This window comes from Trachurus japonicus, chromosome 12, assembly GCF_045865225.1.
Source record: "Trachurus japonicus isolate A0001 chromosome 12, Traja_1.0".
Taxonomy (NCBI): domain Eukaryota; kingdom Metazoa; phylum Chordata; class Actinopteri; order Carangiformes; family Carangidae; genus Trachurus; species Trachurus japonicus.
The window spans coordinates 23,895,722-23,913,397 of record NC_140918.1 but is presented as its reverse complement, the minus strand read 5'-3'; the positions used below and the strand labels follow the sequence as shown (position 1 = coordinate 23,913,397).

General features: G+C 42.0%; 1 protein-coding gene across 1 annotated transcript; it reads left to right on the top strand.

Moving 5' to 3' along the window:
- The first annotated feature begins 1,131 nt into the window (after positions 1–1,131).
- On the top strand, positions 1,132–14,603 carry adra1ab (adrenoceptor alpha 1Ab). Its single transcript, XM_085793891.1, has 3 exons — positions 1,132–1,262; positions 6,303–7,618; positions 12,960–14,603. Exons 2-3 carry the CDS (start codon positions 6,706–6,708, stop codon positions 13,433–13,435), a joined length of 1,389 nt encoding a protein of 462 aa, XP_085650017.1. The 5' UTR covers positions 1,132–1,262; positions 6,303–6,705; the 3' UTR covers positions 13,436–14,603.
- The last annotated feature ends 3,073 nt before the right edge of the window (positions 14,604–17,676 follow it).

Genomic DNA, 17,676 nt, shown 5'->3' with positions numbered 1-17,676 from the left:
CTAGATCGATGGACTCCCAGTTCCCAGTTGTAACTCGTAACTTGCCTGGAACGCTACAAACTCGTAACTGGTGACTTGAAGTCGTGACCTACGGGTTCAAAAGCCTGGAACGCACCGTTAATCACAACTTGTATAGATGTTGTAATTGTAGTACATAAAGTACATTTTTGTACCTTTAAGCTACCATGAAGCATATGAAGAGCGGGGGCATGTGTTGCTGAATTGTCTGGTATTTGTCCAGTACAGTATTTTTATCCCAGTTCATACAGGATTTTCAAATCAGCTCTTTGTTTGTGCTGTTGAGATGTGAACATGACTCAGACTGAGAACCAGCAGAGAGCTCCTCCTGCAGGGTTTCATACTGTTATTTTCCTGTGAATCCAACTTGTCCAAATTTCTATTGACTAAGAAAAGTAAAACATGTGTTTAAAGCGGGAGAAAAAAATCATTAGTAGTTTCAGGCAATATGGGTGCAGGCTTCAGGGCTCCAGTCAGGCTCCCTTTTTCCTTTTTTCCTCTCTTTTTCTTTTCTTTTCTTTACTTCTTTTTTAATTCCCCTTTAGAGAGGCAGACTTTTACTTCCATACTCTGAGGATCCAAAAGCAGCTGCAAATGTAGATATTTTTCAACATTAACTCCAAATGTAACTCTTTTTATTTGATGTGATCATTTACTTATTATTCACAAATTCTATTTCATTATTTAGCCTACAGTATTTATTTTTAACTAATTTTGAGTTGTGTTATTATATATTTTTATATATATATTTCATTGACAGCTTTCTTAATTGATTTACCCACCACGTGTGATACAGATGACAGCATACCCCCACCTCTCATTTTCTCTGATAGTTGTTCAATCATTTCCCCTTGACACTGCTGCCTGTTGTCTCTTAATGATTCTAAACATTGATTGTAACTTGGCTCTGAGGTCACTGGATCATTCACACACAGTGAGTAAATGAGCAGCAGGGGCACGTGCACACCGGCCAATTAGAAGGTCTGAGGCGGTCGGGCGCGGGCAGGGGGGCGGGGCCTGGCCGGATCAGGTGGGGCGGTCCACTGTGGCTCTGACTGTCGCCAGAGGAGGAGGAGGAGGAGGAGGAAGGAGAGGAGGGAGCTCTGGACTTTGCTGCCGACAGAAGAACGCATGACTACTTTCAGAGTGTAATATCAGTTTTTTCTCCTCCCCTCTTTTATTCATTTTTATTTATTTATTTGATTCTGGGGGACTCGGTGCAGTGAGCTATGCGACTGGACAAGGTAAGACTTCTTCTCTCTCTCTCTCTCTCTCTCTCTCTCTCTCTCTTTCTCTTCATCCAACAGCTCATTTCACAGCCGAAGTGACTTTTAATTTCCTTAATGGTTCATGAAAATTGGTTTTGATTGGTTTTAATCAGATGGAGAATGCGGTGATTGTTTTTTCTTCTTTTTTTGTAATAGGCCACTGATGAGAACATTGTGACGATTGATTCATTTTCACCATCAGTTGCTAATGCTATTTCATGCAGCCTGTTGTTTTGTGTTTGTTTATTATTTCCATAATTAACAAGTGTTCAAACATGTTTAAAGTAAACAGTAATGTCTCATATGTATGTTGTTGCCCTTTACATCTCTATTTACATTAATATTCAGAACATTTCCCCTCAACAGGTGGGCCACCTTAATCTAAATTCTTTATGAGCATGAATAAAATGATGATCAATCATAGCTTTAGCTTAGCAGATGGTGAAAGGCTTGTGCTTTTAAACACTGCTGTCCTCAGGGACATAATATATCTGCCATTTGGGAATGAAAGATAAAAAGACAACCTCTTGAGATGAATGAAAGCAGAAAACAAAAGACCTCTTGTCCTTTTGCTGGAGGGCAGTGCAGAGACTATGTTCAAGGTTGAAAACACATAATCATTCATGTCATGAAGGCACTGAATTATGAACTTCAGGCAATAACTTGTGTGTCCCCACTCCAAGCCCCCTGCCCCCCCACGACCCCCAACTCCTCGTCCCCAAGAGAGTGTACAGCGTTTTAGAAATGGACTTCAATTCATCACAGGAGCGCACCGCTCCAGAGACCTGACACAAACCGTTATATTTCAGTTGTTTGTAGAAACTAGTGATAGATGAACTCTCCAAGGGCCAAACACTGGCACTGGGATGGATTGCATGGTGAGTAGATTCATGGGAGCCCCCCGAAGAGGATGTTGCGATTTATTTGTTCGATTGTGACCTGGAGGAAAATTATAGACCTTTTATCGCCAACATTCAATATCTAAAAAAAAGGGGGAGAAATTAACATAAAAACTCAGTTTAGCTAAAAGATTTATCTTGTGAGACGCTGATTAAGAAAATAATGGCAAACACTTGCTGAATACAGCTTGTCAGATGTGAGGATTAGCTGCTTCCCTGTGTTTATATCACTGTTAAATTAGAAAATCTCTCCAGGGGGTTAGAACTTTTACCCATTAATCAAACGATAAATCAATTAAAGTTCCAAATATGTTCAATACAGGTGAAGAAGTTAAACAAAGTAGCCTACTGAGGCTTGAATCTGTTTTTCTTTATCAGAAAACATAGAAGTACTGTATAGGAATCTATATGACGCAATGCAGAAACATGGACACACTCTTTAATAGAAACTGCTGCATTGACAAAGTAGTGCCATAGTGTGGCCATTCTGTCATCCTCATAGTAATAATAATGCTGTTCAATTCCTATGAGTTGCTCCTCAAATTGAATATGCCCATAGTCAGGCTACATTAAGCCATTTAATGTTCTCACTGATGTCGCCTTCCCCTAAAACAAAACCCTAATTATAACCCCAATCATAGATTTAATTGGCTGACTTTGTTTCAGCTTTGTAAGGGCCCGTTTCCAGGAGATTGACTAATGCAATAACCTGAGTGGTACACCTTTGGTTTTCAGATGTAAATGGCAGTGTAATGATGTCCACTGATAGCTTCTAATCAAATATTACCCTCCTTAGAGAATAAGGGATCTACGCAGTCTCATTGTCAGTCTGCAGAAAGTAAAATTCCCTTATGGCTGCAACTATAATGATGACTATGACTGTTCATCTCTGTGTGGTTAATGTTGTGTTTTTGTTGTTTATAAGTTTTGCCTGGCTGACACTCTATGCAAAACTCATCTTACAACTGTCTAAAATAGGAAAAATACACAAACCCTAACATTTCGGAAGCTGGAATAAAAAATATATGAACATCATCATTATATAAAGTCCAGATATGGTATATTTGCTGGGTAAAGTGGTTATGAATGCTCCATGTTGGGACCTTTACATGTTGATGCATGTAGAAATCAGGTCAGTGTTTCAATACGAGACAGAGACAGTTGTTAATTCTTCATGTAATTTCCACCTCACTACAGCACTAAAAGACTCGGCTTTACCGTCTTAGTCCAGGGGCGTATCTGGGAAATGCACAGACGTCACAATTCCTCGGTATAAAAACATGTCCGTTTCATTTTTGCATTTGTCGTGCTATCTCCTGACCGCCTCTGCCCTTTTGTCAAAACAATGGCGAGACCACAGACATTTGCATTTCCTCTTTATGCCCTTTCCTGGAGGGAAAAAAAAGGAATTATGAATAAAAGATGCCAAAAAAAAAAAAAAAACCTCACAGGATGGAGCTGGACATGGAGGCAGTCAATAGTGGAACAGACTGCACAAGTCATTTAACACAACTAACACCACTTCATCATTTCGTCACAGCGCTGCTATCAGCCCACTGTCCATTCCCATATGAATACATACTGTACATGAATGAAACATGAAGTGGAAAGACATGTAGGGGAGTTTTTACCTCAGAGATTAAATCGTGTTTTACGGCTGGTGGAAGGCGCCGATATAAAGCGTGTGTGAACGAAATGCAAAGTGCGCCATGTGTCAGAACACATTACATTTCATTTGCATGTGTTTCGTCTGTGAACGTGAACGTGTCACCACCTGTCCCAGACCCGCTGCTCCGGTGCCGGCTGCACTGCTCTGCTCTGCTCTGCTCTGCATTCTCTGCATTCTCTGCAGTGCTGCAGAAGTTGGGAATACTTCATAGCATCTTTCATCTTTCATTTCCTGAATGAAGTTGTTACTGTCATTGTTGAAATGGTTCTTCTTTATTACCTCAGGTCAGTGTAAATCTGTGTGCTGTTTGACAACAGCCCTCAAACGGAGGTTTGCTTCTCGGATATGGTTAATCTCCTTCCGCAGTCACTTCTTCACACTGAGAAATCTCATTACAGCCCAAAATTTATTCTAAATATCACCGCCTTGAGCCATTCTGCTGAAACAATCCGATACCCATTCACCGCCTATTTCATTGCTTCCCCCCCCCCCAGGCCAGTGACTTGGAAATCCCAACATCAAGTGTTTATTTGGATGAATTTCATTCAGCCTCTTGGTGGGATGTGCAGCGAGCAGAAAGCCTTTGATCCTGCGTGAACATGTGACAAGCATGACTCCGCTCTCCGAAGGCTTTTTTATCGCAGCTGCTTTTTCATTCTGTTTTGCCTCGCCGCCGTTTATCTCATTGGATGACATCCTGATGTTCCGACACGTACACCGAGAGTGGTACTGAGTGGGTCTATCAGGCAGGGAGGAGGGAGGGAGGGAGGGGGGGGCAGAGCCTCTCCTGCTGTAATATATATTGCCCTCCTCAAGGCTCAATTCCTGGCCTGTCATCCAGCGGCTGAGTTAGAGCACTGTTCACAGACGCAGGAACCTTCAAGGAAGTCGTCACAGACTCCAGTTGAATGTTCGTTCTTGAAAAAGAAGAGATCTCTGCTTTCGTTTACCTTTACACCCCCTGCATGGGCGGAAGGCCTTGCTCATTACGCCACACATGATTTTATTTTTGCCCTCAAGGTTCATTATTGCCTCTTTGATGTCTTTGTACTCGCTGTGTTGTTTTTCTTCATTTCTTTTTCTTCAAGTATAATCCTCGCCTCCCTCTATACTGCTGCTCAACATCTCTGAAAAGAGATGCTCTCCTTCCATTTTTAGTAGCATGGTTGAATAAAGGTCAATCAAAAACACATTGGGATGTTATGTAGATGTCGGTTGTTTGCTTGCAGAGGCAAACAGACAAGCAATCTGTAATGTTTTTTGGATGAAAAGGAAATTGTGAATACGACGTTGGGTTCACTCAAGCATAACCTGTGTTTTCTAACACAGCTTTAATGATGGGAGATAAAATTGAAAACTGAGAGACAGTAGACTGACTGATATTTTTACCCTTTAATCATGCTGGGGTGCTGTAATGATTTCTTTTTTTGGCACTCACCCTTTAAAAATTTATCTAGCATTTATGAAGTTTTGATTTGTTCAGAGAGCAGCACTTTAGCAGTCATGTGTCTGTTTTTTAGGTAATAATAAAAACTCTGAATTATAAATGTGTCTTTAAAGGCATAGTTCACCGAAAAATGAAATTCAGTCATTATTGACTCGCCCTCATGTAAACTGTCTTGTATGTAACAGCATCTATTGCACGTCTGCCCGTCCTGGGTGAGGGATCCCTCCTCTGTTGCTCACCCTGAGCTTTCTCCTGGTTTTCCCTATTAAAAGGGTTTTCCATGGAGTTTTTCCTCAGTGGATGTCAGGGTCTAAGGACAGAGGATGTTGTTATGATGCCATGTAAAGCCCTTTGAGACAAACTGTTTGTAAAAACGGACTATACAAATAAAATTGCCTTGCCTTGCCTCGCCTCATGCTGATGCATATACGCCGGAGTAGTTTTTTAATCCTCAAAGTGCATCTGGAGACCCGGGAGGGGGTTTGTAGTCTGACGAAATCCTTATATGAGAGTCAGTAGCGCCCGAGACAAAAAGGTCCATAAAAACCTTGTAATCTTCCTCCATACTGCTCGTCCACTGCAATCCAAGTGTCCTGAAGTGATGTAGTCCAGAGTTTACTCCAACGTAATTTAGGACATTTTTACAGCCCCAATACACTGTATTGTAACTGTTTAGGCTGTAAAAATGTCCTAAATTACGTTTTTTTGAGTAAACTCTGGACTACATCACTTCAGGATACTTGGATTGCAGCAGACGAGCAGTATGAAGATTACATGGTTTTTGTTTAGTTTCATGGACCTTTTTGTGTCAGGCGCTACTGACTCTCATATAAGGATTTCGTTGGACTACAAACCCCCCTCCCGGGTCTCCAGATGCACTTTGAGGAATAAAAAACTACTCAGAGTATTCATCAGCATGAGGGTGAGTCAATAATGACTAAATTTCATTTTTCGGTGAACTATTCCTTTAACCATACTAAATCTGTTTCTTGTTTTAACAGGTGTCCTGCAGTAATGTCATGTTCATCCATGCAGACAACATGGATGAACATGACATCCCAAAATCATCCGTCGCCGCCACACAAACCATGAACATTTGTTCTTTTCTGCTCAGCCTCTCTGGACTAAAGCTGTGGCAGTGTTTCTCTTTGTAAATATGTCGCTCTGCCAAGAAACCCCGGCCAAGGCCACATGATCAGTGGAGAGTTGGAAAGAAGCACAGCATCCGAAAATGAACTGGAAGAGCAGCGTGTGCTGCATAAACAGCTTTTATCTCCCGCATTAGTCGGAGCGGAGAAAAGGCAGAGGACTGAGCCTGTGGAAATTGAGGAACAGATCTGATATGAGTGTTGGCAGTCGGCGAGACCCTTAACATCTTCAGCCCCCCACCCCAAACAGATTACAATGGTCCCCGCTGAGAACACGAGTGTCCTCTCTGCTGCAGATGTCTGTCCCAACTGCAGCTCCCCCCCCCCCGGGGTGGATGTCATCAAGGTGGTGGTCCTGGGGATGGTGCTGGTGGTGTTTGCCGTGTTCGGGGTCCTCGGGAACATCTTAGTCATCCTGTCGGTGTTGTTCCACCGCCACTGGCGCTCGGTCTCTCACTACTTCATTGCCAACCTGGCAGCGGCAGACCTTCTGCTCAGCTCGGCCGTGCTGCCCTTCTCTGCCACCTCGGAGGCTCTGGGCCGGTGGGTGTTCGGCCGCATCTTCTGCAGCGTGTGGGCCGCCCTGGACGTGCTCTGCTGCACCGCCTCCATCCTCAGCCTGTGTGTGATCTCTATCGACCGCTACCTGGCCGTCAGCTACCCTCTCCGCTACCCGGCCATGGCCACGGGCCGGCGAGGTCTGACGGCGGTGGCGGCTCTCTGGGGTCTCTCGGCGGCCATATCCGTGGGGCCTCTGTTCGGCTGGAGGGAGCCCGACCCCGAGGACGAGACGGTGTGCCGGATCACCGAGGAGCCGGGCTACGCCCTGTTCTCGGCGTTGGGATCTTTCTGGATACCTCTGGCCATCATCCTGGCCATGTACTGCCGCGTGTACACCGTGGCGACGAGAGAGTTGATCAACATCCGGAGGAGCAGCGAGGGCGAAGGGGTGGAGACGGGAGGGGTGGTGCTGAGGATACACCGGGGCAACGCCGCTCAGACCGGGAGGCAGGAGGACGAGGAGGGCAGCGAGAGGCAGAAATGCTCCACCTTTTCCCGGCAGAGGTTTCTCAAGTTCCCCAGAGATGAGAAGGCAGCCAAGACTCTTGGCATTGTTGTCGGGTGCTTCATTCTGTGCTGGCTCCCTTTCTTCCTGGTCTTACCCATCGGTAGGTATACCTCCTCACATCTTCTGCTCCGAAAACCTGACACAGCCCCAGTTTGTACCTCATATATGTGTTTAACATTAAAGTCACAAAGCCAAGTGTTCCAGAAAGCCATAAAACAACGAGTGCTGTTTTGAATATATTATAATAAATATTCTGTCGGCAGCAGTCGAAGGACTTTTTAACCTGTTTCATGAATTCTGAATACTTTGCAATTGAACATTTTGCTATTAAATACAATCCCGATGAAATATTACTGAATAAATAAATGTAAATGTGTTGTTATGACTGGAAATATTTAAAAGCAGAAATAACATTAAAGGACAACTTAAACCCAAGGACCGAGCCTTGGCACTGTGATGTAGAGATACACTCAGGTTGTGTCACGAAGTGTGTTTGTCTGACTTGTGATGGATTTGAGAGCCAGTGTGAACTGCTGGTGAGAGCAGGGCCAGAATACAAAGAGACTGTTTGCCAGAACTGTTTGCTTTCTCCCCCCAAAAAAGCTGGTCCAAAAAAGCTTTTCAGGGCTGACAGTTTATATTAGTCTTTTGACGGACATGAAATTAGATTGAGGCAATCTCTGATGAAAACACTGGGGGTGATGAGGTTGTCGCACGTGTAAAAACTGTCAGAGCAAAACCTTTAGACAGGAAACATTATTATATTTCTGTTTTAAAGGGGATCCATAGACGAGATAGAAAACATGAGCTGCCAGACGAAGGATGTCCAATAAAAATGTATCTATCCCTTTGCAGGAGAGAACCATGGGAGATAACAGATCTAACATTCTTATAGAAGTTCCTGTGTGTTTCAGCCAATTAGGACAAAGTTGTGTCACACAGAGGGGGTTCCCAGCCTCCTTGCTCCCACAGTGTTTTCATGTCATGAGACAAGGTGACTGCAGCTCCAGTCAAAGTCGCACAGAATTTCTTAGCAGCAGCGTGCATCAGATTAAATGAGCTCTGCACAGCTCTGTGTTAAGTCAGACACATCTATAATACCATGCTATTAAAGCTTCTACCAGAGAGGACCATTAAACATTTTAGGCCCGCTATAGATCAGTGTTCCTACGAATAACATATTTCAATTTGATTGCACAAATTGAACGAGGAGATACATCACAACACTGCTGCAGAAAGATGTAGGACATGAAATGGAATTCAGAAACGTCTTTGTAAAACAGCACAAAGTTCATACTCTATACCAATCTGGGGGTTTTTTTGGAGGGGGGGTTATCTTCCAAAAATATAACTGTTTGTGTGTAACGGTAAAAACATGTGTGACACAAACTGGGGGGGGGGGCCGTAAAATTATTCATCTGATTTTTAAATTTTGAGTAAATAATAAATCTTCTGATTCTAAAAGGGGGATTGAAACGATTCAAGAATAAATCAGTGTCATAATGGGAGAGCTTTAATGATTACTTTGATGCTGCTTTACTCTGAAAAATATATAAAATGATAATTAGAATTTCAGCAGAAGCAAAACTGGACTAATTAAAGTTGATTCTGCTGCTTTGGTAACACTGTAGCAGATATGAGCAGGAGTTAACTATATTAGGACCTCAGGAAATCGGTAAATGCTCATTAAGCCAGACAGTCTTAAGTTTATCTTTGATAAATTATACCTGGATTTTGTGTGACTCTGTCGAGGAGATGATAATGGTGATGTTATCGCAGATGTAAGCGAGGACAGAAACCAACCATTGTGAAGCTAATCTAAAATCTTAATTGCTTCCCAAATAACTCTCATGGCTTGACGGAGATAAGTGACTGTGGGAGTGGACGGCTCTGCATTTAAGCACAATAGATTGTCAGCGGTTACATCCCAGGTCACAGACGGTGAGGTTATCACCGAGACATGTATTCATACACACAAACTGTAATCTGGTGACCTAAAGCGGAGGAGACATGGATTAAACACATCATCTGGAAAAATAATATGTGTTTTCTTTCACTTTTTTTCCACAGTGTTTACATTCATAACCAGACGTATTGAACCCACAGTGTGTAATCCAAATGTAAACAAAAGGCTTGTAGCATCAAAGACTGGAAGCTGTGCCTCTCCTAAACGGATTAATATGTCTTTTAGTCCGAGGATTATTCCTATACAATAGTTATTATATATATATTCATATAGTACCACATAGATGGAGTTTGGTCTGTTGCCATGGAGCTGCTTATGTTGACATACAGGTATTTCATCCATATAACTGTATGATTTTTGTCCTGAAAACACCAGAAAAATGTAGTAAGTGAACAGAATGTCTTTGTCAAACTACTATTTCTAACAGGCTAATATTCATCACCTAGCACTAAATGCAGTTCATCTGTGGGGAGCAAGAATTTTGCACAATGTGTTAAAGGGTTAGGGTTGGAGACCCTAGAAAAATGGTTCTAGCAGGCCACATTTAAGTCAAAAGTCCAGGCCAAGGGGGCAGTTGTGGGTCTGAGAAGTGAAGCTCACTTCCGCGTTCAAAAAACTGCAATCCCCTCGAATTCCTCTGGGGGCTGGTGCCAGAAGGGAGCATTCCCCATAGACCCCCATGTTAAAATCGCCGACTTTACATCCTCAGTAAACATGTTAAAAGCCTGGTGTCAGAACGTTTTTTCGTCTCAATCGATAGTTTCTACCCCCGCACACACTCTGAGGGGGGTGAATTTTTTTTTAACTCTACCGTTTTACTGTTATTAGGTTAAAATTCTGGCCAATTAGGGCGCGGAAACGTTGAGTGACAGGTCCGAGCAGCTCCGTGGACAGCTGCTTCGAGGCCAGTGGGCGGGATCTCGGCCGGCCAATCCAACATGGCGCTGTTCAGGCCGCCATATTTGAGTCACAAAAACGACTCCCCAAAACCAATGGGTGACGTCACGGACGCTACGTCCATTCTTTTTACAGTCTATGGTCCAGGCCCCTTTCCTCAGACTTCTCAAAGCCACGCCTCATTGGGTCAACCCAATGAAATCCCAATGTGAGTACATGCGGTACATGCAGAGGAGGGAGGGAGGGACAGAGATGGTAGTTTTAATCTAGTTGTTAGTCTTAATTTAGTCTTCAAGATGATTGGATGGTGTTTTTGATTGTCCATTCCACAGGTGACTGACTTTTTCAATTTTGTGAAAAAGCATTCAAGGCAATGGTTGCAATTGGGGTGTGAAGAGGATTTTAAGCAATTTAGTAAAAAAAAAAAAGAAAGAAATACTCCGGAATTAGATGTCCAACCCTACCTTTAATGTGAACCATTTATACTTTTCTCAAAACAACAAATCAACCACATGGCGGTGCCAGGGAAAAAGTCAGGGGGCCAAAGTTCATCCTCTTTCACCTTCATTCATCATCTAGGCTCCAAAGGTTTAATCATTACCCAGAGGCTCCCAAGTTAAAATATCTAAAATAGCATCCTGAGAAAGAAGAAAGAAACCTTTATTGAGGTTTAAAGTTTAAAGCATGATTGATCTATGGCTATTTTGAGTGACAGGTGGGTGAGCGTGAGCATATTGTTGCCGCAAACTGTCATTCAACACAGCGGTGGCTCCAAACACCCCAACCCACTCTAAGTTAATGAATGCTATGGGGAAGGTCAGGAGATCAGCAGAGCAGTGAGGATGCTGCTTCAGGGCACCATGAATCTCTGTACCAAGCTTCTATACAACAGTGGCTGAGATGTTTGACTCCAGAGCCCCTCCTGTAGCTACCACTATGATGCAGAAAGCTTCTTGCTCCCTAAGTCATTTGTGTAATGTTGCTTGATGACACTTTTTACACTGAACGCAACATCAGGCAGGACCGTCCTCCTTCCCCACTGTGCCTCGACTCCACTACTCAAGCTTCTCCGAAGGGACATGAAGAAATTCAATTACAAGCAAACCACACAGACCAAATGAAACACCACATCGGAGCAGAATAGGCTTCTACTGTGAGATGAAATGGAATGAACCAAACTATTGCTCCCTCTTATGAAAGCTGTTTCAGATAACAAGCGTGGGGCTTAATGGGCTGTAATGCTAGGAGGCATCCTCAGTCACCCGGCAGACGGTCATCCGAGAATAGTTATGCATTTCAATTGAGACAGGCCTTCATGGCTCACAGCGCAGCACTGATTCAAGCTCCGAGGCAATGATAGTCTGAGATTCCCAGACTGAGAGCGTAAAAAAAAAAACTACTGAATATTTTATTTTTTCATTTTTTTCCCAAGCCCCTCAGATGGAAAGCCTGTTTGGTGCTGAGGCACTTGGCTGCACACCTTTAACTGCAGGTGCCGCCATGCTGCTATCACATATTAAAGTATGTTCATAGAGGTCATGCAAGTGGCTCAGTACAGTATGTGTGTATATGCAGCTATTTAACTCATTTTACCAAATTCATGAACATGAAAACTGTAACTGGAGTTTATTGTTTATTGTTATTTATTGTCTCCATCAAGTAAGCAGATGCTTTGGTCTTGTACAGGTGTGAATAAAGTTTTGTAGAATTTTATTTATGTTGTGTCACTCAAAGGGGAAAAGTATAGTTAGCCATATAGTTCTGGCTTGTTTCAGCTTTGGTCCATGTTTTGTAGCTTTTAATCTCAGGTGGCAGCAGTCTTTTTATATTATTCTAGTTTTAGTCTTTTACATACAGTACACTTTTATATACAGTACCGGTAGTACTGAATATTCAATGGTCCATCGGGTTTTGTTATTTTGTGTTTGGATATAGCATGTCTATGCAATCATTAATTACCATAAAAATAAACTGGAGGCACAACTTTGGTGTTGTCATTGTAACCACATAAAGATGACACATGCATATATCAACTCCAAGCAATTCTGTAAAACGTAATTTCAACAAGTGGTGCTACATCAACATGATTCATTTAAAGGTGCCATGTGGAGCTTCAGTATAAACGAACCAGATGCACACACAAACACACAAAGACAAACACACACACTTTGCTTTGTGCTGGGAAGCATTGTCACAACAGGAAAGGGTTTTCATCAATCTGTTGCCAAAAAGCTGGAAGCACACAGTCATCTTGAACACCACTGTAACATTAAGATTTCCTCCTGATTGGAACAAAGCGGCCAAAATCAATAACAACAGTATATCACAGTTATGCAGGGGTATCCACATACTTTTTGCCATGAAAAGTGAAATTTTGTACATCTTTGTGTAAATTTGATTGCTCAGATGTATTCCCAGCATAAGTCAGCATGATATTTGCTTTAAACTGTTTTAAAATGTTATTAATTTATTACAGTGATGTTCATCCTTGGCAGATGAATATGCTTTTTAAGTGCTTTGTGTTGTATACGTATATATCATAATTTGATCTTTTGATTGGTTTCTGTGTGTTTTCTAGGTTCTATCTTCCCATCCTATAAGCCCCCAGAACCCATCTTTAAAATAACCTTCTGGCTGGGTTACCTCAACAGTTGCATTAACCCTGTTATCTACCCGTGCTTCAGTCGGGAGTTCAAGAAAGCCTTCCACAACGTGCTCCGCGGGCGCTGCTTGAGAACTGGCAAACCTCAAGGATACACCTCTACCAAGACCCCCAACCCCTCCAGTTCAGGCCCCACGTCTAATACCTCTTATCCCTCGGCCCAAGACGGTGTCGCTGATTCCTCCTGGTGTTGCTGCAGGGCCCTGTCAGCATCCTCGCCGTCTGTCTGCGCTCCAGATCAGGCTCAACGTGCACAAATGCAGAGTAAGAGTCTCCTGAAGGTGTGGTGTGCCTCAGCAAGTCGAAGTCCAGTAGCTAAGAAGAACTCCTCTGCTCACGGGTCAGCTAAGGTTTTACATCTCTCTCTTGGGGTTAAAGGAGAAGCTGTTTGATTGACAGGTTGAGGCAACACAGAAACTCTGAGCATTATGACAGTTGTGCCTCAGGGAGAACATTTACAGCAGACTATGTCACCTTTTTCCTCCGCAGAGGCATCAGAGCACAGCCGAGAGTGACTCTCCTACTGAGAGAGCAGAAGGTAACTCTGTTGAATTAAGTCTTCATGCTCTATTTAAATACCTGGAGAGTTGAGTGTAATACTTTGCATACACACTCAACAGCCACCACCAAACCGACTCACCGACAAGGCACTTGATGTAAAAATGTTCAAGAGGAGAATCCTCACAAGTAGACGACTGTGAAGTATGAATGCACATGAGAAAACTTTAGGAGAAAAAAAAAAATTCTGACTTTTTTTTTTTTTTTTTGCAAGTGTGGACACCAGATTACTGTGGATAACCATCTGTGTTTGGCAAGGACTAAAAGAGATAATAGCATCTCACTAAAATGAGATTATAAAAGAACCCCAGAGACACAATTTCTTTAAATACTAGTGGTATTTCTGCAGATTGCACAAAATCCCTCAAGGCCACGATTCTTATATGTAAATTCCAGAATAATTAACATTCAGTGACTGAGAGCGTGGAAGCTGGTGTGGGAGCGCGTAGATTATATGTGCTTTTTACAAGGGACTAAGACTAAAGTCTGTCACAGAAGAAAAGATGGTAAAACCTTACACGCCTTCATTGTATCTCTCAAGACTTAAATGCTTTGTTTCTGTTGTGGCTCTATCAGAGATGTTGATGTATGACATCATTGCTTGTGTTGGTGTTACATACATGAGAAGGCGTCAGAAGCTTTTCTCTTAGTCTTGGTGACGGGCTGTTTGTGACTACTGGTTTTACTGCCAGAGCTGTGTCTTCCCCATGCAAACACTGAAGAATGGCATATTCTCTGTCTATTTGAAAACTGATGCATGAACAATTCAATCAGCGGTTATCTGTTGTCTCGTCCGTAAGATGCATCTGTGTGCCGTCATTAAAGCTGCATTTTGCTGAGATTCTTGGCCACAAGGGGGCAGAATTACTCACAGCCCTGAAAACATAGTCAACTTATAAAGGTGTTAAAGTTTACAAGCAAAACAAGTGTCTACTTACATTACAAATTCAAGAGAGCAACCATATTGAGTCATGTTTCTGTCCGCTCGGTCAGTAACAACAACACTCATCACACAACAACTTTCTTCACAATAATCTGCCATTTGGTGCTGGACAGGAAGTCATTGTATCTGTGCCATGAAACCAAAATAAAAAATAATGAGCAAAGAGAGGCCAAAAACATAAAACATTACCTTGTTCCAAGTGTGTGGGAGTGTGTACTATTTCTATTATTTCTTTTAAAAAAAAAGTTGATCCATTGGAAGCATCTCACAGTCTCCCATCTGTTTAAGAATAATGCCATGAAAGTGTCTTTGAATGACCAACATCATCTGTTAACTTATTGACAAAGTAGAGGGCCGCCTCTCTGGTACAGGAAAGTCATTATTATCCATCATTAGACACGCACCCCCATACAGGAACCTGTGCAGGCTCAGATATTGACAGAATGTTAATTAAAACTTATTTTAGTGTGGCTGCACATGAATTTCCATTTGTTGCTTTACTCGCTGTTGGTAATTGGTATTCAGCTCAGCTCACACGTTCTCAGTGTAATCACCTTTGTAATGTGCATACGGTTGCCCGAATGTAAAAGGTGACATCATGAAAGGAATATTCATTTTGCAGAAACTAAACCGCTGAGTGCTCCGGCTTCCTCCACAGTCCAAAGACACACAGGTCAGGTTAATTGGGCGATTCTGAGGTTAATTGGCAACTATAAATTTCCCATAGCTGTGAATGTGACCATCAGTGGTTGTTTGTCTCTATATCTCTATATGTCTATATGTCAGCACTGTGATAGATCGCCGACCTGTCCCTTCTGCAACCCTGAGAGGATGGGTGGTAAAGGTTAATGAATGGACAAATAAACTCCTGTAATAGAAGCTATAAAAAATAATAGAAGATTTTAAAAGAGTGAAGGATTATCATAACATCAGCCAACAGAAAATTTGCTTAGAGCCACGAGTAGAAAGAAGTAGAGCTAATTAACATTTCTCTGACCAGCAAGCCAAAATCCTTATGACGAGTAGATTTCACTGCAGGCTGAGTGCATTGGGTTGCATCACATCCTATTGATGTCCATGCTCTGCCAAGCCACTCTTTGCCTAATTGAAATTCTGGTTTCATTAATTATCAAAACAAAGCTCATCGTATCATCAAAATGCATAGAAATACAGGAGTCACTCTGTGTAAAGATAAAGTGTGCGTGAGTGTTTCATTAAAAAATAATGTCACGAACACTGATTAACAGTCTTGAAACATGTTTTGGCTGTCTTATCTTTTCTGAAAAGTTGTCACATGTTTCTTCTTAACTCTATAATCCTTTGCATATGCGCGGTTACGAACAGAGATGTTTTTCATCGCTGGGGTTTGGATTAAAGGCGTTTTTTTTTTTTTTTATCCCACAGACATCATAGCTGTGATGAATACCTGGGAATGCTTATCTGTGAAACGCAGGTTGTTCAAGAAATTCTAAAAGACAGATGATTTGTCATTTCACAGTCACCTAAGGTTAGGGAGCAAAAGGAGAATTCCATCTTTCTGCAACGATGCTTGGGATTTTTACAGTGACATTATAACTGCTCAAGAGGATAATGTCTCAGTTTAAATTCTTGTAAACTCTGTAAGCTCCAACACTTTACATTTATAAAGCAGCTAAACTGTCTCTGATAGCTAATAAACATGCAGCTCTCATTTTTAGAGATTATGCAGCCAAGGATTCAGTGCTACGCTGCATTAAGCAACAAGAAGCAGAAATAGATATGCTGACATTTCATTTGAGAGGCATGACTGAATGCATATATAGTATATAGCCGATACATAGACAGAGAGGGAGAGGGAGTTTATACATTCCTTTAAATCTTCGTTTTGTCTGTGTGTAGACTTGGAGCATTTGTTTTCATAGTGACTCCTTGCCGAGTTTGAATGTTTAACCAACAGACACGATCTGTCCTTGCATTTTCTTGTTGAAATTCACAGCTTCACTCTGCAGCTGCTGACTTCTGTTAGCTTTTTAAAGAGAAGAGAAAAACAAAAATCATGGGAAACTAACGATTCGTCACAAAATATCAGCACAAGTACAGACAAAATCATCAAACCTCTGCTTGCTTTCTGTGAATGTGTGCAATTCAATATTTGTGTGTGTGTGTGGGTCCTACACCTGGCGTAAGATGTCTGAAGAGCAGACAGGCTGTGTTGTGTCTACACTTCCATCAGCTCAGATATTCATGGAAATTCATGGAAATAAATGCACCAGATTCCTACTAAACATGCGGCTGTCATTTTCAAAAAGATTCAAACAGTGTTGCAGCAGCTGTCATATTAAGGCAGACACTGTTGTGATAAATGGATCCAGGCTCCTATTACTGGAAAGACAAGCTTGCACAGTGTAACCTAATCAGTTGGCTTGGCAAAGTGAAGTTTCATTACAAATGGCAATTATGATTAATAACGATGTTGAGCTGAGTGAGGCAGATGACGAGACCTGCAACTGCATCAGGAAGTCAGAGGGCTCATTATTTATGATGAGGAAATATGGTTTATGTTGTGTCACTGCAAGACATCTGAAAGTGACATTTAATGGACTCTTCATTGACTTTCAGGAGTGTTATCATTCCCACCTTGATAACTGGGCAAAATACTGCTCATGGAAAAACTAAGAGGTTGAAAGTTTCATTTAGGCTACAAAACACTTTAAGGTTTAGGCTACAAAACATGCCTGAGTAAATGATGATGTACTGTAGCCTGGGGTTGTTGTTGAAGTTGTGAGATTTCTCCATTGTTGTTTGTTTAAATTCATTTCTTGTGTTTGAGAACAAAGAAAGAAATTAAATTGGATGATGCAGTGTGAATTTATGGCTCCTGAATTATCTGTCATCTTTCAGTTCAGAGTAAGTGCAAGTTGCAACTACCAACAACATATGACTGTGGGTCAGGATGGCTATGTTATCATCGCTAACAGCGCTGAAACCAAGGAATCTTCCGACCAAAATGTGCTCAGCAGGAATTGCAAGGGCTTAAAAATGGTAAAAGAAAAAAAAAGAGATGCATTGTAGTTGAAGGTTGCAGTAAAATGTGCTGAGGATAAAGCTATGTTCTGGGAAAGCTGAAGCAGCTAGCCAGATGTTTGTTTAATT